Source organism: Danio rerio, chromosome 2, assembly GCF_049306965.1.
Source record: "Danio rerio strain Tuebingen ecotype United States chromosome 2, GRCz12tu, whole genome shotgun sequence".
Lineage (NCBI taxonomy): Eukaryota > Metazoa > Chordata > Actinopteri > Cypriniformes > Danionidae > Danio > Danio rerio.
In genome coordinates, this window is record NC_133177.1 from 60,526,321 (window position 1) to 60,546,803 (window position 20,483).

The following is a 20,483-nucleotide window of genomic DNA, read 5'->3' on the forward strand; positions in this document are numbered from 1 at the left end:
AACACTAAATTAAAATTTTTGTTTTTTAATTTGTCAATTCATGATTTCCTATATATGGCTTTTGTGCTTTTATAGAATGGGAGTTGGTGTCAGGGATGTCTGTATAAAGGACCCAAAAGCAGAGGAGTTCGATTCAATAGGGTTTTTTAATAAAATAAGCAAAAAGAAAGTGACTCAGCATTTGCTGAGATCCCAGAGCAGATCTTGGACTTTAGTAAAAAAAAATAAACTGAAAACTGGACCACAGGCAATGTTCAACAATACAGGAAAAATACCAACAAAAATTTGTAGCACCACATGAAAAAGAAAAATCAGGAGTGGGCTAAATTTCAATCAAAAAATAAAGTTAGTCTTTGGTCCAGGCCTGGTAATGCAGGAGAAGGGTGTAACAGGTTACACTATCAAATCAATCTGGACATCAGAAGCCTAGGATTCGTCTACTGGAGGTAATGAGCATTTGCTGAAAAATGACAGAAACTACTATATAGGTAAGTATTTGAAATGTTTATAGATATATTTTTCTGCAGATCTTTCCCCAAAATAAAATTAACAAAATACAATAAACAATTAAAACACAATAAAACAAAATAAAGTTCAATTGAAATTACATTGAAAATGTAAAGAAAACCACTTGTTCAGAATCAACAAACTCAGTATTTCTCATTTCACTTCAAAAGGAAAATAGTTTGATTTCCAAGTGTCCGTGCGCTGGTATTAGTCTTTTTCTTAATCAGTTCTCAGGGAAAAAACATGAACAGTCTCTATCCAGAAACGGAAAAAACAGTCTTTTACCTTGAGCTGGAAAAATAAAAAGTATTAAAGTACTCTCCTGGTTCAGTAGGGTGAATTTCCAATTTCCTTTTCTAGTGTCCGAATAGGTTGGCCCGCCATCAATGTGAATCAGTCTTCAATCAAAAACACCAAAGAAAAAAAACCTGACCTGTACAAAAGGCCAAAAGCATGACTACATTTAGTCAATGATATCATCATATCAGGTAAGTATTTCCACATACAAGCAAATAACATAATAGTCATTACAATTAACCTGTATCTCTTTTTTTTAGGCATGTATACAAGGCGATATGCATGTGAACATACACATGAAGGGAAATAATAACACGTGGAGACAACTAAATACAGTATATATCACACAACAGCAAAATAAACTCTTGTTTTTCTACAAACTGTGTTTGTTTGTCATTTAACATTAAATTCAGAGTGTTTACAAAGTAATTAAACTCACCATGTCCATATATTCACTCCTCAACAACACAATGATGCAATTTTCCCATCGATCGTCACAGGATCAATTTAACGACTGAATCCTCTTCAAATACTTCTCTATGAAAGCTTTTTGTAAGTTTCTCAAACTAGTTTCAAAGTTATAATCTGATTTCACAGTTTAAATCATCAAATCTAGCGATCTCACTCTCTCTTCCTCCACAGTCTGGCGATCTCTCCCAGACATCACTGATTGGCTAAACCAATAACATGTGAATATTTCACATTATTAATTTTAAACAATTTATTTCTTATTAAGAACATTTTAGAACAATGAATCCACAGTTATATGTTGTTTTATCCCCTGATCATTTATATTATTTTATAAATGTACAAATATAACCCTTCAGTAATCTGGGTTACAAGGGCAATGGCAACGCAAAAGATCAACTCTCCAGTAGGGCAGACCAAGTCCGGAATGGCTCCAGGGAACTGGACAGAGAACACAATGATAACATACAACAGACCGACAAGGAGGCTGTAAGAAACCCAACACTCTGGCAAAAAGAGAAGTGAAACACCCTCAGATGTAGGAGCAGCAATTAGCAGAAATGAAAGGCAGCTGGCAGTAACATATGAGGCTACTAATTGTTAAAGACGATCAGCTGAGTTGCACAGAAATTTGGAGACAAATTAGAATGTTGTCAGTAAGGAAAGATAGAAAACGCTGTCAGAAAAGAAAGAGGGCAAAGTTCAAGCCCGGGTTCTGACAGTTGGTAAACATATTCAAGGGCATGCACAGATGGGAAGCATTTTGATTGATGTAGTGGGCCGCTCTGGCCCAAAATGCCAGGGCCGATTTTTTTTTGTCCCAGTCCAGCCCTGGTCTCAGGTGTGCTTAAGCTGCAGATGCTCTCGTCTTCTGTCGCAGGCATGTGATCTCGGGTGGTCTTTGATCACTTACTCGCGCCTTTGTGTTCTGTTTGTCTGTGGTATGCTTATTGGTGCTTTGGTCAATTTGGTTTCAGTTTTAGTTTGGTGCCAGGGTATCCACATATGTGAGCATGTGGTTGGTGTCCTTTCACTTATCATGAGCTAGTGTCTTGTGTTCTGTCTTGTGTTGGCGGTAAGTGAACGCATCTGCATGCAATTATATTTTGTTTTATATGAACACAATAAATGAGTGTTTGCCATGGCCAAGGTTTTCGTCCTTTAGGATGCAAGTGTAACGGAGGCCAGCTAGTAAGTGCTGTGCAGGTAAATCTCACTCCTCTGACTTCTAAAGGTGCTCCAGCGACTAATACCAGAGGCCATGGTCTTTAGCCTCCTTGTTAGAGCAACTGACTCCCATGCCGAGTCAGTTTGTCATTGTTGTTTGAGTGATGGTCCAGACTTGCCTTGCTTTGTTCAAACCCACCCTGCCAGCTGGCAGTCCAGTCTAGTTTTATTATTTTGTTGATCTGTTTCCCCTCTGGGTAATTTTTCTTTGTTTTTGTATCACTTGTCAATAAATAGTCACCTTTTGTCCTTCCCTCACCATCCAACACTAGTGGAGTTGACAGAGTTTGTGGAGTATCATAAGGTGAATTTGAGCAGAAGAAGGGCAGCTGAAGAGGCGTTTCAGACTCAAGTGCCATTTCAGAGCCCCACCCCTTTAAAAGTAGGAAATCTTGAGAGAATCCGAAAGCAACAATTAGTCATCAGTGCGTTGTGTCCATGTTTAACTCTGTCTGTGTGTGTGAGCAGTAAAATGGCAGAATCTAGTGTTTCTGTGGCTCATCATGAGTTCAGCTGTGCAGTGTGTCTGGATCTCCTGAAGGATCCAGTCTCCACTGCCTGTGGACACAATTACTGTATGAGCTGCATCACAAACTGCTGGAATCAGGAGGATCAGAAGAGAGTCTACAGCTGCCCTCAGTGCAGACAGACCTTCAGCCCCAGACCCGCTTTAGCTAAAAACACCATGCTGGCTGAAGTGCTGGAGAAACTGCAGAAGAGCAAACTACAAGCTGCTGGTCCTGCTCAGAGTCCCGCTGCATCTGGAGATGTGGAGTGTGACGTCTGTACTGGAGCCAAAAACAGAGCCGTCAAGTCCTGTCTGGTGTGTCTGAACTCTTACTGTCACACTCATTTTCAGCGCCATCAAGAGATTCACCCAGGAAATCAACACAAAGTGACTGAAGCCACTCACAAATTGAAGAAGTTGATCTGCCCTCAACATGAGAAACCCCTGGAGATCTTCTGCCGCACTGATCAGCTATGTATATGTTATCTGTGTACAATGGATCAACACAAAAACCACAACACTGTTTCAGCTGTAGCAGAGAGGACTGAACAACAGGTAAGAACCTACTAAAGTCCAGTAATTAATAATACATGTCCCTTTAAATATATCTGTGTATTAAACTCTTTTCTTCATTAAACTCAGTTTCTAAAGGGCCACTGCCTTGTGTTTAGCTTTAATTTAATGCACCTGATCCAGATAAACAAGTCTGAAAACCACTGGTATGTGGATGGAACTAAACCGGTTGGACTGTGACTGATGCAGGCAATCAAAGCATTGGTAGTATAGTGCTGAGCATAGCTGCCTTCCAACAGCTGACCTGAGTTTGTATCCTGGTCAATCCAATGCCATTGGGTGCAGCCATGACTTAATGGTTAAACAGTTGGACTTGTGATTTAAAGGTCACAGGTTCGAGTCCCAGCACTGACAGAGATTGTTTCCCTCAATTTCACAAGGCTGAGTGGGTCCCTTGAGCAAGGAACCGATCCCTCAACTACTGACTCAGATTGTCAGTAACTCTTATTTCAATAACTTCTGGCGACCCATGTCCACTATTCACACCAGCCGACCAATCCAGATCTAAAAAGCACTTCTTTAAATCTGAATGGCATACAGACATAGAGTTTGCTTTCTATCATTCATATTGGCAAGATACAATTCTGCCAAGATACAAGAACTGGAAGAGATCTTTAGTGCCACCTACTGCCATGAAGCACCATTAAATAATAGAGTCTCCTTACACTCTAACAATATTTGTTATATATAGTGGCATTTTGCAATATAAAAATACGATCTTTCCAGCATGACTGGAACACTATAGATTACATTCTGGAGTTGTGGCCCAACGAATCTGTTATATGAGATGTATATTGAGTGTAAAGTGTGAATCCTGCAGAGACGCCTAAAGAACATCCAGAGCAGTTTCCAGCAGAGACTCCAGGAGAGACAGAAGGAGCTGGAGAAGCTGAAAAAGGCTGTGGAGTCTCACAAGGTGAGTTTGAGCACAAGTCAATAACTTTATTTCCCATATGTACCTGCATTTCAGTACAGAGGAATTATTTGTGCAAAGTCAATAAGAGTAGCTTGTAAAACAATACACATCATCCTCTTATCTATCAGCACCATAGGCAAACTGTAGCAGGTCAACAGTGTTGATGTATGTAAGGATGAATTTCTGCAGACGCTTTATGGCAACTGCTGTAATTGCCATGGGTCTGTAGTCATTGTATGCAGTTGCTTTTGATACCTTGGAGAGTGGCATGATAATGCTGGTTTTAAAAATACGGGTGTCCAAGGTCTGTGTTCCTGACTGACAAATAGGAGTGTACACACCTGCAAATTCTGCACAGGCTCTAAGGACTTGTTTGAAACCCCACTCTGATCTGTTGACTTGCGTGGACTCACCTGCTTCAGAGCCCTCAGGACCTGTGCATGTGTCACCTGCAGTGTGATGTCCTCAGGATCATGGGGGCTTTTTTGGGATATCTGTGTTTATTAGATCAAACCTGGCATAAAACCGTTTAGGAATTTAGGAAGTGTGTAGTGACACTAACCATCACATCTGTACTCTTCCTGTAGTTTGTGACAGACCAGATTCCCTGCCACATGCTATGTGTGTTGTTTGTCAGAGATCGTTCTTCAAGTTGATAGATTGTACGCCTTGTTTCATACAATCTCCCTGTAAGAACTTTGGTCAGCTTACTTGTTTTACGTATTAGAGTCATCTAATACATTGACAAGACACCCAAAGACAGACTAGCCATATATGGCCAAATCTAACAAAGTCTTTGGGAGTATATCCACTTTGTGGCCTTAATGGACTTCTCAAGCTCAAATCTGGCCTGTTTATACTGCTCCACAGACCTGAAAGCCTCACATCTCTTCCTGGTTTTATACAAACATTAAACCTGTCCTGTTGGTTTGGATAGACCTGTATAGTTCTGGAGGAGACACAGATCATTGTACATCAGCTGATATAGGCCCAATCCCAATTCTATTTTTTTACCCCTACTCCTTCCCCTTGGCCCTTACAACTGAGGGTTAAGGGGAAGGGCTGCAAAATTTACCCCTAAGAATTGGGACAGCACTACAGCACCTGCACACGCCCTCATATGTCATCGCGATCTCTTGCTTCATATGAGATCAGACGATGGCGACTGCTGTAGTGATTCCAGTTGTGTTATTTTTTGGTATTTATCTTCAGGAAATCACTGAAGGCAAATATAATACTATCATAACAATCTAATGTGGCAATAAGATCGTAACTGTACTGTGCATTTACACAGTGGCCATATTCATCTATATAAACACACTAAAACAGCATTAACATTATGGCAGACACTGTACAACGTCATTCCCAGCCACTAGATGTTTCTGACAGGGTATTCAAGTGTCGTCGAGTGTCAGAATGTTGTGGGACTGCTGTACAGAAGTTATTATTATGGATTGTAGATTGCAAAATTCTGTGTTTTTTTATTAGTGTTTTTTTTTTAAGTATGACGGTAAAACATGGGTAACGTGGCTATAAATATATTAAAAGATGTTTGTTTGTGGTAAAAATTCGTAATAATGAGAAAAAAATGCTAATTTGTGGATCTCCTGACTTCCGGGTGCAGTTGTGGCTGGTGTATTCTGGGAAATCTTCTTACCTCTTGGTTTTCGAGTGTGATTCTGAAAAATCTTCTTTCTAAGGGGTATTCACCCCCTCCTCTTAGCCCTACGCCTTCAAGCTAAAGAGAATTGGGACTAAGGAAGAGGAAGAGGAAGAGGAAGAGCTAAGGGGTAGAATTGGGATTGGGCCAAAGTCATGTACAGTCTCTGTACTCATCAATGTGGTTTGTGGCATCTTTAAGAAGGTACATGTGTGTGATCTCTAGGCAGGTTTGCCAGTGCTCTGTCAGACCAGATGCTAATATTTCTGACTTTGACCCGCTCAGCCTCTAGCCTCCTGATGTAAATAGGTGTAGGCAGACAGAACCCTTAGTGAGGTTTTGGTGCAGCGGTGTATGCATATTTAAAGCTGCTGTAACAGTGCTCAAGTGTCCGGTTTCCTCTGGTGGGAAAGTTCACAAACTGATACAGTTTGAGCATACTATTACAGAGGTTACAGAGGTTTACATCTCCCACAATGATGAAGGCACCGGCTGGGCATCCTTGTCTCCTCCTTGGATTGAAGCTGTCTGCATGAGTACTAAATTTAACTTAACCAACTTAGCATTGGAAGTGGATCTAAAACAGTACACTTCTGATCAATCGTAGATGTAATAAAGTCTCACATCATAGCTGAAGAACCAAAACAATCTGCCTTTCAGATATCTGCAGCGTCATACACCCAAAACAGTTTCACAGTCCAATGCTTCTGTGTGTGTGTGTGACAGCGCTCTGCACAGGCCGCAGTGGACCACACCGAGAGGATCTTCACTCAGCTCATCTGCTGGATTGAGAGAAGCCGCTCGGAGCTCACGCAGATGATCAGAGATGGAGAAAAGACTGCAGTGAGTGGAGCTGAAGAACGACTGGAGCGACTGGAGCAGGAGATCAATGATCTGAGGAGGAGAAACGCTGAGCTGGAGCAGCTTTCACACACAGAAGATCACATCCATTTCCTCCAGGTGACACACAGGACAGTGGAAGAGCATGTGGAGCAGAGATTGTGTTTGTGTGTCTTCAGCTGCTGTTTCTGTTGTGTCTGTGTAGAGTTTGCAGTCTCTCTCTGTCCCTCCTGGATCTACAGACTCATCCAGCTTTATTAGCAGCTCTCCACTTGTTTTTGATGACATCGCTGAATCTGTGTCTCATCTGAGAGAGGATCTGGAGCATTTCGGCAAAAAGGAGATAAAGTTGATTTCTAGAAGAGGTCAGATTTATATTTCCTGACATGTTTCAGATGATTTTAAATGTATTTGTATTGTTTAACAATGTTTACTGTAAATCATCTGTTTGTCTCCACAGTGAGCAGCATTAGCAGGATTCCCGCTCCTGTACCAAAGACCCGTGAGCAGTTCCTCCAGTGTAAGTGACTCTGATCATACTGAACATTAAAGATTATAGTTATATATTGTGTTGGATTCCTTCATATGAGGCAGAGAGTCTCTGATGGCTGTAATGTGTTTTATTCTGGAACCAGCAGAAACAGTGAAAACTAGAAGTAAACACACAAATCAGCACAAAGCAGATTGATAATGAACTCTGACACCTTTACAGTTCATGATCAGGCGTTTGTGTACAGTGAACAGTAGATGAGCTGTGTAAAGTCACAGATAAACAATAATTGGCTCAGTTAACAGTTTCAAAACAAAACTTACACACCTCACTCCGCTCACCAAGGGCTGCTACAGTAGCTTTAACACGTGTAGTGATGTTCACCTGGCTAAACAGCACACACACACACACACACACACACACACACGTGTAAACAGGAGACAGTAAAACACACACGCTTATAATGCTCATCATCACGATTGCAGGACTTGCATTAACCAGCATATGTCACTGGAATATATCACTGAGCTCCTGAGACGAGAGCGTTCTGATGAGTGAGATGTTGTGTGAGGTTTCGGGGTTTTGCTCAAAGCCATTAACCTGAATGAGCTGACTGAGAATGAAACACCTATAATGAGCTCTTGTGGCCGTTTCCATATATTCTTATCATATATCATCAATCAGACTGAACTGTGCTGAACTGCTCAAATCAACCCTGATCTACATTAAACACACTGAACTCTACAGAATCAGCAGCTCTAGATATAATCACACAGCTAGTTTATCTTACTGGGTTAGTTAAAGTCTCATTTATTCAACTCTGTGTAGAAACCTTCCTAAGACACCTTTAGATTTGTTTGCAGGAGGAAAATGACACCTGAAACTCTTCATCACTTGCTGTCTTCAGTCTCTAAACGTCTTTAAGTGTTGTGAAAAGGAACGGCAACATTACAGACTGATAAATGCTTTACTGATACAACTTTATTTAAATGTGTTGCAGGAACAGAAATTGGTGATTAATAATAAAAGTCATGAGGAACACATTAAATCAGGATTATTTTATCATCTGCAGTGAAATACAAGTCAAAGAACATTTAGAAATCTCCACTTTCCTGATTCGCCTTTTCTATACTGTCCCAGTGTGTTCTGGTTTGGGGTTGAACATGTACTGAAACATTCATAGTTCTTGTTTCTTAATCAGCAAAAGTGCAAATAATATTAGAGTAAAGACATTCTGATGAACTGAAACAGATCAATAATAATACAGTCATGATTTCATTATTGTCACTCAGAAATTCATTGATATTTTTCCTGATTTTTATCTTCATCAGATTCTCAACAGTTCACTTTGGATCCAAACACAGTGAATAACTGGCTGGTTCTGTCTGAAAGAAACACAGTGGTGAAATATAAAGGTTCAGTCCAGCGGTATCCTGATCATCCAGACAGATTTAATTGTTGGTATCAGGTGTTGTGTAGAGAGAGTGTGTGTGGACGCTCTTACTGGGAGCTGGAGTGGAGCGGTGTTGATGTGTATTTATCAGTGTCATATAAGAGCATCAGCAGGAAGGGTTCGGGTAATGAGTGTCTGTTTGGATACAATGATCACTCCTGGAGTTTGTGGTGCTCTGCTGACAGTTTCATATTCTATCATAATAATAAACAGACTAAACTCCCTAAACCCTCCGTCAGCTCCACTAGAATAGGAGTGTATGTGGATCACAGTGCAGGAACTCTGTCCTTCTACAGCGTCTCTGACACAACAATGAGCCTCATACACACACTCCACACCACATTCACACACGCACTCTATCCTGGATTCTGTGTTCATTATTCTTCAAGAGTGAAGCTCTGTGATCTGACAGTGTAGAGTTCAAGATGTCTGAATCAGTCATCACTGCATTCTAGTTTATAATGGCATGTTTCCTGCTATAGACAGTTGATAGGGGGTTCTGGATTGGTTGCTAGGCGGTTACTAAGGCATTGCTAGGTGCTAAAGGGCTTTGCAATTAATTGAAAATCCGATTTAGATTTCGGTTTCAAACGATTATAAAAAAGCATTAATCGAGATAAATGATTATTGCATCATATTTCGCCACAGTTGTACACGTGTTGCTCTTAAAAGCGCGAAAGAGCTTATGTGTGTGTGCAGCACGATCACGCAGTCAGAAGCATGCGGCCGGTCAGCATTCGCTCTCATTCACACACTGAGACGAGCAGAGGAGCGCAGACATCTAAAGTCATCTTAACGTGAGCGCTTTAATGGTCAAATAGGTGTCAAAACGCGGTGTTAAGTGATTATTTACATTCACCCTCATTTGGGTAATAAACAAACGAATTGAGGATCAAAAGACGTGAAAGAGAAACCATTAAAGATACAGCTAGAAATATTCCTGCTGCCGCCTGTTTTTATCATTATTAAATAAACATAACGAGAAAGCCCTCGCTGCTCTTGACTGAAGGACTGCTGTAGCTAAAGTGTTTTTCTTACAGTGAAGATGCTTAAAGCACAGTTTGTTTCATATTTTTATTCTATTGTATTTATTTCTCTTTCCTTTGCAGGGTGGAAAATAACTGTATGTATACAACTGAAGTCAGAATTATTAGCCCTCTTGAATATTAGCAAACCTTTTCCTGCCCAATTTCTGTTTCATGGAAAGAATATTTTATTAACTTATTTCTGAACATAATAGTTTTGATATCTCATTTCTAATTACTGATTTCTTTTTGTCTTTGCTATAATGACAGCACATAATATTTTACTAGATATTTTTCAAAATACAAGCATTCAGATTAAAGTGCAGTTCAAAGGCTTAATTAGAGTAATAAGGCAAGTCATTATAACGCTAGTTTATTCTGCAGACAATCAAAAATATATATTGCTTAAGGGGGCTAATAATATTGACCTTAAATTGGTTTCAAAATATTTAAACCTGTCTTTATTCTAGCTAAAATAAAACAAATAGAAGAAAAAATATTATAGGAAATACTGTTAAAATTCCTTGCTCTGTTAAACATAATTTGGGAAATATTTATAAAAAAAAAAAAAAATCTCAGGAGCGCTAATAATTTTGACTTTAACTGGCAATGGTTTTGAATAATCGTGATTACAATTATGACCAAAATAATCGTGATTATGATTTTTCCCAAAATCGAGCAGCCCAAAAAATAAAAAATAATCTAAACACATGCTTAAAATTCCATTTTCATAATAGTGAAAATAATTAAAATAAATAACTTTAAATAATTATTTAAATTTTGCTCACTCGCGCAATCTGCTTGTAAACGTGTCGTAAAGGCAAAATCAAAACAAAATCGACAGAGAAACGTAAATGCAGTGATTCTTCAGAGGCGAAGAAAAAGATTAGACAGTATGACAAAGCCTACCTAATTTATTGAAGGCCAAGACAAGTTAAAAATGATTAATTAATATTTTCTATACATATTACTATATATTAATATTACACAAACACACATACATATATATATATATATATATATATATATATATATATATATATATATATATATATATATATATATATATATATATATATATATATACACACAGTACACATGTGTGTGCGTGCATGCGTGCGTGTGTATTTATATGGTGGGGGGGCTCCAATGTTTGTATATGTTTATGGGGGGGGCCCCAAAGAAAAAGGTTGGGAACCACTGTTCTAGGTCATTGCTAAGGTGATGCTAGGTGGTTGCTAGGGTGTTCTAATTGGTTGCTAAGGTTTTGCTAGGAGGTTGCTAAGGTGTTGCTCGGTGGTTGCTTAGGTGTACTGTGTGGTTGCTAAGTTGTTGCTAGGGTGTTCTGTGTGGTTGCTAGGCAGTTGCTAAGGCATTACTAGGCAGTTGCTATGGTGTTCTTAGTTGTTGTTAGGTAGTTGCGAGGGTGTTGTGAGTGGGTGCTAGGCAGTTCCTAAGCTGTTGCTAGGTGGTTGCTAGGTTGTTCTAATTGGTTGCTAGGCAGTTGCTATGGTGTTGCTGGTGGTTGCTAAGGCATTGCTAGGCAGTTGCTAAGGTATTGCTAGGCAATTGCTAAGCTGTTGGTAAGTGGTTGCTAAGGGGATCTGGTTCGTTGCTAGAATGTTTTGTGTGATTGCTAGGCAGTGGGGTGTTCTAATTGGTTGCTAGGCAGTTGCTATGATGTTGATTAGTGTTGCTCGGTAGCTGCTAAGGTGTTGCTAGAAAATTGCTAATGTATTGATAGTTGGTTGCTAAGGTGTTCTGGTTCGTTGTTAGGATGTTCTGTGTGATTGGTAGGCAGTTGCTAAGGCAATACTAGTGTGCAAAAGGACCGCTGATGTCTACGTCCCGGATGACACCAACCAATCAGTGCACAATGCAACGCAGTATCATCGAGGTGGGCTGAGCTAAGAACAGGTTGAGAGCGACAGTGCACACGGGAGATAACGCTGGCGATAACACCTGCTATCAAACTCACTCAGCACAAAGAGACAAAACAGTCACTACTGGTATACTGTGCTACAGTGTGCGTGTCTTAAAAGTAAGTGATCACTATTTATAAAGTTATTATTGACAGAAGATCAGCTGTTGTTCACGTACCACCTGTAGCAGCTTGTTAGCCCAGTACTGCTTATATTACCAGCTTAAACTCGGGAATTACCAAGTGTTTAAGTACAAGTTGTAGTTATATGTTCATATGTACACATTTTAGTATGTTACTGATGTATGTTTATAGTATATCACGTATGTGCGCGTTATGCGACGATAATTGGCTACCTGCGGTGATCATTCAAGTTGGACATGCCCAGACAAAGACCCTGCCATCATGCGGGATTCATGTGCTCTTGGCGCCCTCTTTTGGACACTCGGAGAATTGCGCCTTTATTATCTACTTTGCCATTATTTTCTTTCTATACTTGTTGTATGCTGTTCAGTTATTAATGTTTATTGTGAAACATCTGTATTGATTATTGTTTATTGTTTATTTGTTTCAGAAACCACACATATGTTCCATTGTATACCTAGTGCTTCAGTAAATGAAAATCACATCTAATACCCTGAGTGCCTCTCTTCAATTAAGTAACCATCTCACTCAGTTCTGACCGACTGCCTATTGTGTTTCACACCCAAATTTAATACATCCACGAACCCCTCCATTTCAAGTGGTCCTTCGAGCCGGATTGAGTGAATCACAGTAGAGAGATGATGTCGAATTCTGAGCCATATCCTCCTGTTGTCAGACCTAGACGACAAATAAGACAACCTGCATATCTAGCAGATTATGAAGTTCATGGATCAGGCTTTGTGAAGAGAGCTCCAGTATCTAATCGCCTGAGTGAATACGCCAATGAAGCAGTCGCACCCATGTCAGCCAATGTATCACGATCATCTTCTCCGACGAGTCAGCCCTCATACACAGATGATCTAATACTCCAAGATGTATGGCCAGAGCCATCTGGATATGAATCGCCAGGGTATGATAAGCAACACTTTCAAGTCCAGCAGACCTCTGATATAAAGTCTATGTGCATGCAGATGAAGAGGGACAATGACGAGCTCCGTAGCTCCATTCTACCAGAAATCCTTTCAGCGCTTCAAGGGCTTAAGGTAGAGAATGCTACATTAAGACAGGAGATCCAGCAGCGTAGCCCCAGCATTCAGACACCAATACCAGCTCCCCGCACTCACTTGCCACCCTCAGTCATTAGTCATAGAAGCTCCAGAGCGCATAGTGGTGAAGTTTCTACTCCTCAACCAGCCCGTTATGAGCAGCTGACAGAGCAAATGGGAGATATGACTTTAACTTCTAGGATGTCACATGTAGTTGATGGTCATGGTGTACATTCTCAGAGGGCACACACATATTCAACCCAGCCTTCAGGAACAGGACATTATGAAAATGTGCCCCTTGGTACAAGATACCATTATCTTCAGACAGAAAGAGAATTCAGTCCAGCCTCACGCCCAGAGTTAGTGCCTAGGATGGAGAAGCTGCATACCCAAGAGCAGATTTATCGAGGCCCTAAGCCTACAATTCCCAGCTTGACAGCAGCTGACCCAAGACAGTTTTCCAGACTACGTATGGCACTGGAGAATATTCTGCCAGCAGATGCGAGTGAACGTTTTAAGTATCAGATTCTGACAGATCATTTGGAGCTTGAAGAGGCTCTCCTGGTGGCAGACTCCTACTGTAATTCAGTGAGACCCTACACAGACACAATGCACGCTCTGGTTAAGATGTACGGTCAGCCCCACAAGCTCGTTCTGCAGAGTATCGCAGAAGTGCTGGAAAGTCCCAACCTTAAGTCAGGAGATGTTAAATCTTTCAAGCTCTTTGCTCTTCGAGTGCGATCATTAGAGAGTATGTTGGAACAATTGGGGCCAGAGGGAGTCGCCGAATTGGACTGTGGCTCACATGTGTCTCGTCTCCAGAGCAAGCTTCCCCATGAGCTGCAAATCAGTTTTAAGAGATATATCCATCCCTTAAGGATCACAGTCCCTACACTTCTACACTTTGCTGACTGGTTAGAATACGAGCTCCAAGTACAAGATGGCACTGCCAAAGCAGTCATGTATGCCCCACCCTTACCTTTCAAACGGAGAGAAGGTCGTCATGAACACAAGCCTTCAGGGAGATCAACAAATATTCTACTAGGTGCTGGAAAGCCCACTGCCCCCACTGAATGCCGAATACCTACGTGAGATTCCAAGCCCAGTTCTACTAAGTATAGAGAGAAGTCACACGCCTACTGTCCTTACTGTGACAACTCCAGCCACTTCCTCAATGGGTGTCTTAACTTCAAAGAGCTAACAAAGGAACAGAAAGAGGCATGGATTCGTAAGAATAATAGGTGCTGGCGGTGTGGACGTAATCATCATGCATCCAGATGCACATTAAAGGCTCTGTGTAAGACGTGCAACAGAAAACACCTGCTTGTATTGCATGATCTAAATGAGAGAGTTGTCAGTTATAGTGAAGAGACTGAACCTAAGGAGAACTCGTGTCTTGTAAATACCACAAAGGGCACCCTATATGCAGATCGTTCAGTTGGCAGCCGCAGAGTGCTCTTGAAAGTGAGTAAAGTAATCATTGCAAATGGAGATGCATCAATGGAGACTTTTGCTGTGTTAGATGATGGGTCAGAAAGGACCATTCTACTTCATGCTGCAGCTCAGCAGCTGAAACTCCAGGGCCAGCCAGAAGACCTCATACTGCGCACTGTAAGACAGGATCAGCAGGTGCTTCATGGGACAGCAGTTTCCTTCACAGTCTCACCGGTGTCTCACCCCCACAAGAAGTACCACATGCAGCATGCATTTACAGCCGAACGACTGAGCCTTGCTGAACACACTTATCCAGTGGCTTTCTTACAGAAGAAATATAGACATCTAGCTGGTCTCCCATTGCAACAGATGGATAAAGTGCAGCCTGTATTGTTGATTGGGTCAGATTACCCACATCTCCTCACGCCTGTTGAACCAGTACGTCTAGGCCCACCAGGGGGCCCAGCAGCAGTTAAAACCCGCTTGGGATGGACTCTTCAAGGTCCTACACAGGAGGTCCGTCGTGAGCTTAGCACACACCAGTGCTTCTTTACCTCTGTACTACCTAACACAGACCTGTTTGCTCACGTTGAGCGATTGTGGCAGATGGATGTGATACCCTATCGCAACAACAAGATAGTGACACGATCCAAGCTAGACAAGGAAGCAATCAGTCTGTTGCAAGAGAACACTGTGAGAGTAGAAGTACAGGGCACAATGCGGTATGCCACACCGCTCCTCCGAATGCAGAGTATGCCTTGTTTGAACATGCCCAAGGAAGCCGTTCTCCCTCAGCTTAGGAGTGTTGAGAGGAGGCTGCTAAAAAACCCAGAGCAAGCATCTGCCTACCAGGCTGAGATTACTAGATTGAAGGAAGCAGGCTATGTGGCTAAGCTAGAACCAAGAGAAGCAGATTGCTCTAAAGAGTCTTGGTACATCCCCCACCATATGGTGCAGCACAATAATAAGAATAGAGTCGTCTACAACTGCTCCTTTCAATTTGAAGGCCACAGCCTTAATGACTTTCTCCTGCCAGGCCCCACATTAAGCCCATCACTGTTGGCAGTGCTGCTTCGATTCCGAGAGCACCCTGTTGCTATAAGTAGCGACATTCGCGGTATGTTTCACCAAGTCAGGCTGCTCCCTGGTGACATGCCCTTGCTTCGATTTTTGTGGCGAGACTTAAAGCCTGATCTACCCCCTGATGTGTACCAGTGGCAGGTACTTCCCTTTGGCACCACTTGCAGTCCCTGCTGTGCCTCATATGCCCTGCAGACTCACGTTATAAATCACAGTCAGCCGGGAGATCGATTTAGAGAGGTAATTGAGAAATCATTCTATGTCGACAATTGCCTCCACAGTCTTCATTCTCCTAAAGAGGCTAAAGACCTTGTTGACGGACTTTGTGCTCTCCTAGCCAGTGGAGGATTTGAGCTTCGACAATGGGCTAGCAATTGTCCGTCTGTGATTACTCACCTTCCTCCAGAATCCAGATCTAGTACCTGCGAACTGTGGCTCAGCCAAGACCAACAAGATGTCCATGAGTCCACGCTTGGACTGCAGTGGCATTGCCAAACTGATACACTGCGCTACAAACACAGAGCTAGGAGCTCTGCGCCAGTGACTATGCGCCACATATGCAGAGTACTGGCAAGTCAATACGATCCTCTCGGATATATCATCCCATACACTACCCGGGCTAAAATATTAGTACAGCGTTTGTGGGACAAGAAACGGGACTGGGACGACCCACACCTGCCAGAGGATCTACTCGCCTTATGGCATGAATGGGAGAAAGAACTGAGTGGACTAGAGGAGATATCCTTAGCCAGGTGCTACTCTCTGTCAGAAGTAAATCACGCATCTTGTAAATATGAGATCCACATCTTCTGTGATGCTTCAGAGCAGGCGTATGGGTCAGTGGCCTATCTGCGAATAGAGCACAAGGAGGGTGAAGTAGAAGTTGCCTTTGTTGCTGCCAGGTCCCGTGTTGCCCCCCGAAAGCAACAATCTATACCAAGACTAGAGTTGTGTGCTGCTTTAAGTGGAGCACAGCTATCCCAACTCCTGAACACTGAGCTTACAGTTCCTATCCACTCCACTACGCTCTGGTCTGACTCTACCACTGTGCTTATGTGGTTGACATCTAGCTCCTGTCGTTACAAGGTATTTGTGGGGACAAGAGTAGCTGAGATCCAAGAGATGACAGCATCCGCTGTCTGGCGCTATGTTCGATCATCAGACAACCCGGCCGATGACATCACTAGAGGCAAATCTCTCCAAAACCTCTCTAAAGACAGCAGGTGGAGTCAAGGACCATCTTTCCTTAAGCTCCCTTCTGAGAGCTGGCCAGAACAGCCGCATTTAGCAGCAGAAGGGCCGAACTCTTAACTAAGACAGTCATCCTTCTCTGTTTTAGTAACCACTACTGCTCCCTCAGCTAAACTGCAGCACTTCAACACCCTGACAGAGTGCCTGAATGCTTATGGACAGGAGCTTCATGGGGCGGCCTACACCTCCAGTGCTGAACTGCAAAAGGATGTTCAACGTGCAGTTCTCCGTCAAGCACAAGCCGAGTCCTTTCCAGAAGAGCTGAGACTATTGATGTCTGGAAAATCAGTATCATCGAAGAGCAGACTACTCACTCTTTCCCCAGAACTTGATGCTGCTACTGGACTTATTAGAGTAGGAGGCCGGCTACGGCATTGTGAGGTCTTGGAAGCAGATACTATACACCCAGTTGTCCTTGATCCTCGGCACCCAGTCACACTGTTAATCATAAGAGATTATGATGAGAGACTGCATCATCCAGGTACGGAGCGGTTGTTTGCAGAAATCAGAAGGACATACTGGATACTGAGAGGTCGTGAAGCCATCCGACGATACCAACACCAATGTACAGAGTGTAAGAAGTGGAGAGGACGCCCAGAGGTCCCATTGATGGCAGACTTACCCCTTACAAGACAAAGATACTTCCGTCCTGTCTTTTACTCGACTGGGATGGACTGTTTTGGCCCCTTCGTTATTAAGATTGGTCGACGTAATGAGAAGAGGTGGGGTATAGTCTTCAAGTGTATGACCACAAGGGCAGTCCATCTTGATCTTCTCTCTAGTATTGACTCTGACTCATTCTTGATGGCTCTAAGAAGGTTCATAGCCAGAAGAGGCAACCCCCATGAGTTACTGTGTGACCAAGGCACTAATTTTAAGGGAGGAGAACGTGAACTGAATGAGGCCTTTGCTGCTCTCCAAAGTGAGCTACAGAACCATCTCGCTGTTCAGAAAATTAAATTCACCTACAACCCACCAAGTGCCCCTCACTTTGGTGGATGCTGGGAGAGGGAGATCCGTTCGATCAAGGCAGCCCTAAAAGTGACAATTGGAGCCCAGACAGTTACTGAGGAAGTGTTAAGGACCGTCCTGATTGAGGTAGAAGGTATCCTCAACTCTAAGCCTTTAGGATATACCTCCTCTGACATCGCTGATCTCGACCCAATTACCCCGTTCTGCTTCTTAATTGGTCGCAGAGATGTGTCACTTCCCCAAGTCGTCTATGAGGACTCAGAAATCCTAAGTCGACGGCGGTGGCGTCACAGCCAACTACTTGCAGAGCACTTCTGGAGGCACTTTCTGAAATACTACCTACCTGACCTTCAGGCACGGCAGAAGTGGAAAACCGAGAAGAAGACATTAGAAATTGGGGATGTAGTCATGATAGTTGATCCTCAACTCCCTCGTGCACTTTGGCCAGTGGGCAGAATCACACAAGTTTTCCCTGGTGCAGATGGTCGAGTGCGGACTGCTAATGTGGAGGTTAAGGGCAAGACTTATACCCGTATTGTGGCTCGACTTATGCAGCTTCCAGCTCTACCTGAGGACGAATAATGCATGTCATGGATCTTTTGTCAGATGAGCGAATTCAGTTCTGAATTCAGGGGCGGCTGTGCAAAAGGACCGCTGATGTCTACGTCCCGGATGACACCAACCAATCAGTGCACAATGCAACGCAGTATCATCGAGGTGGGCTGAGCTAAGAACTAGTTGAGAGCGACAGTGCACACGGGAGATAACGCTGGCGATAACACCTGCTATCAAACTCACTCAGCAAAAAGAGACAAAACAGTCACTACTGGTATACTGTGCTACAGTGTGCGTGTCTTAAAAGTAAGTGATCACTATTTATAAAGTTATTATTGACAGAAGATCAGCTGTTGTTCACGTACCACCTGTAGCAGCTTGTTAGCCCAGTACTGCTTATATTACCAGCTTAAACTCGGGAATTACCAAGTGTTTAAGTACAAGTTGTAGTTATATGTTCATATGTACACATTTTAGTATGTTACTGATGTATGTTTATAGTATATCACGTATGTGCGCGTTATGCGACGATAATTGGCTACCTGCGGTGATCATTCAAGTTGGACATGCCCAGACAAAGACCCTGCCATCATGCGGGATTCATGTGCTCTTGGCGCCCTCTTTTGGACACTCGGAGAATTGCGCCTTTATTATCTACTTTGCCATTATTTTCTTTCTATACTTGTTGTATGCTGTTCAGTTATTAATGTTTATTGTGAAACATCTGTATTGATTATTGTTTATTGTTTATTTGTTTCAGAAACCACACATATGTTCCATTGTATACCTAGTGCTTCAGTAAATGAAAATCACATCTAATACCCTGAGTGCCTCTCTTCAATTAAGTAACCATCTCACTCAGTTCTGACCGACTGCCTATTGTGTTTCACACCCAAATTTAATACATCCACGAACCCCTCCATTTCACAGTCTGCCTGATCTTTATGTAGAAAAGTGTCCCCAAAATAATGGAGGAATCTCAGAATAAGGTCTACATACTGTACGCCACATGTCCTGCTGATTTCCTTTGTCTTATTGACAGATCTTTTGTAATATTGATGCGTCGTTGTTGTAAACTTTTAAAGCAAGTCATGAATGAATGATAGCAAAGTTGGGCTGTTATATTGACAACAATTCCACACCCACAAACATGAAGCGGCGCGAAACAAAACGTGATTGATTGATTATAGATTATAGATGGATAGCTTATAGATGTCCTTATTAATATACTGATGCTAACATCTGTTTCTCCTCATCTAAAAACAACTAAACCGAAATGTGGCGAGGCAGCGCGGTGGCGCAGTAGGTAGTGCTGTCGCCCCACAGCAAGAGGATCACTGGTTCAAGCCTCGGCTGGGTCAGTTGCTGTTTCTGTGTGGAGTTTGCATGTTCTCCCTGCGTTAGCGTGGGTTTCCTCAAAACAACACAAAATCTATGATCCTTGCATCCCTAATAATAATAATAATACAGTCATGATTTCATTATTGTCACTCAGAAATTCATTGATATTTTTCCTGATTTTTATCTTCTTCAGATTCTCAACAGTTCACTTTGGATCCAAACACAGTCAATGAAAGGCTGATCTTGTCTGAAGGAAACACAGCAGTGGAATGTAAAGGTTCAGTCCAGCCGTATCCTGATCATCCAGACAGATTTGATGGTTGGCATCAGGTGTTGTGTAGAGAGAGTGTGTGTGGACGCTCTTACTGGGAGCTGGAGTGGAGCGGTGTTGTGTATTTATCAGTGTAAACAGACTACAGACAAAACACCCATACAAACACAAAACATACAGACTAAACTCCCTAAACCTTCCGTCAGCTGCACTAGAATATATAAGAGCATCAGCAGGAAGGGTTCAGGTAATGAGTGTGGATTTGGGTTTAATGATCAGTCCTGGAGTTTGGAGTGCTCCACTCATAGTTTCTCATTCTGGCATAATAATATACAGACTAAACTCCCTAAACCCTCCGTCAGCTCCTCTAGAATAGGAGTGTATGTGGATCACAGTGCAGGAACTCTGTCCTTCTACAGCGTCTCTGACACAACAATGAGCCTCATACACACACTCCACACCACATTCACACACACACTCTTCCTGGATTCTATGTTTATTCAC

General features: G+C 42.3%; 2 protein-coding genes and 1 long non-coding RNA gene across 3 annotated transcripts; 2 read left to right on the forward strand and 1 right to left on the reverse strand.

Moving 5' to 3' along the window:
• Nucleotides 1–485: 485 nt before the first annotated feature.
• Nucleotides 486–1,458, reverse strand: LOC108180204 (uncharacterized). The gene is made up of 2 exons (XR_001796725.4): nt 1,244–1,458; nt 486–940 (listed from the first exon to the last, which is right to left on the reverse strand). It is a non-coding gene; the product is annotated as an uncharacterized lncRNA (long non-coding RNA).
• On the forward strand, nt 1,280–10,649 carry ftr37 (finTRIM family, member 37). Its single transcript, XM_691296.10, has 6 exons — nt 1,280–3,562; nt 4,401–4,496; nt 6,883–7,116; nt 7,202–7,361; nt 7,457–7,516; nt 8,818–10,649. Exons 1-6 carry the CDS (start codon nt 2,972–2,974, stop codon nt 9,354–9,356), a joined length of 1,680 nt encoding a protein of 559 aa, XP_696388.4. The 5' UTR covers nt 1,280–2,971; the 3' UTR covers nt 9,357–10,649.
• Nucleotides 10,650–11,884: 1,235 nt separating this feature from the next.
• LOC141379163 (uncharacterized) lies at nt 11,885–19,183 on the forward strand. The gene is made up of 2 exons (XM_073931871.1): nt 11,885–12,005; nt 12,460–19,183. The coding sequence occupies exon 2, from the start codon at nt 14,576–14,578 to the stop codon at nt 16,898–16,900; it is 2,325 nt and encodes a 774-aa protein (XP_073787972.1). The 5' UTR covers nt 11,885–12,005; nt 12,460–14,575; the 3' UTR covers nt 16,901–19,183.
• The last annotated feature ends 1,300 nt before the right edge of the window (nt 19,184–20,483 follow it).

Coding starts and splice junctions, on each gene's coding strand:
- ftr37 (XM_691296.10), top strand. CDS start 2,972: ATGGCAGAATCTAGTGTTTCTGTGGCTCATCATGAGTTCAGCTGTGCA. Junction 7,117..7,201: donor ATCACATCCATTTCCTCCAG/GTGACACACAGG, acceptor GTGTCTGTGTAG/AGTTTGCAGTCTCTCTCTGT. Junction 7,362..7,456: donor AAAGTTGATTTCTAGAAGAG/GTCAGATTTATA, acceptor TTGTCTCCACAG/TGAGCAGCATTAGCAGGATT.
- LOC141379163 (XM_073931871.1), top strand. CDS start 14,576: ATGGAGACTTTTGCTGTGTTAGATGATGGGTCAGAAAGGACCATTCTA.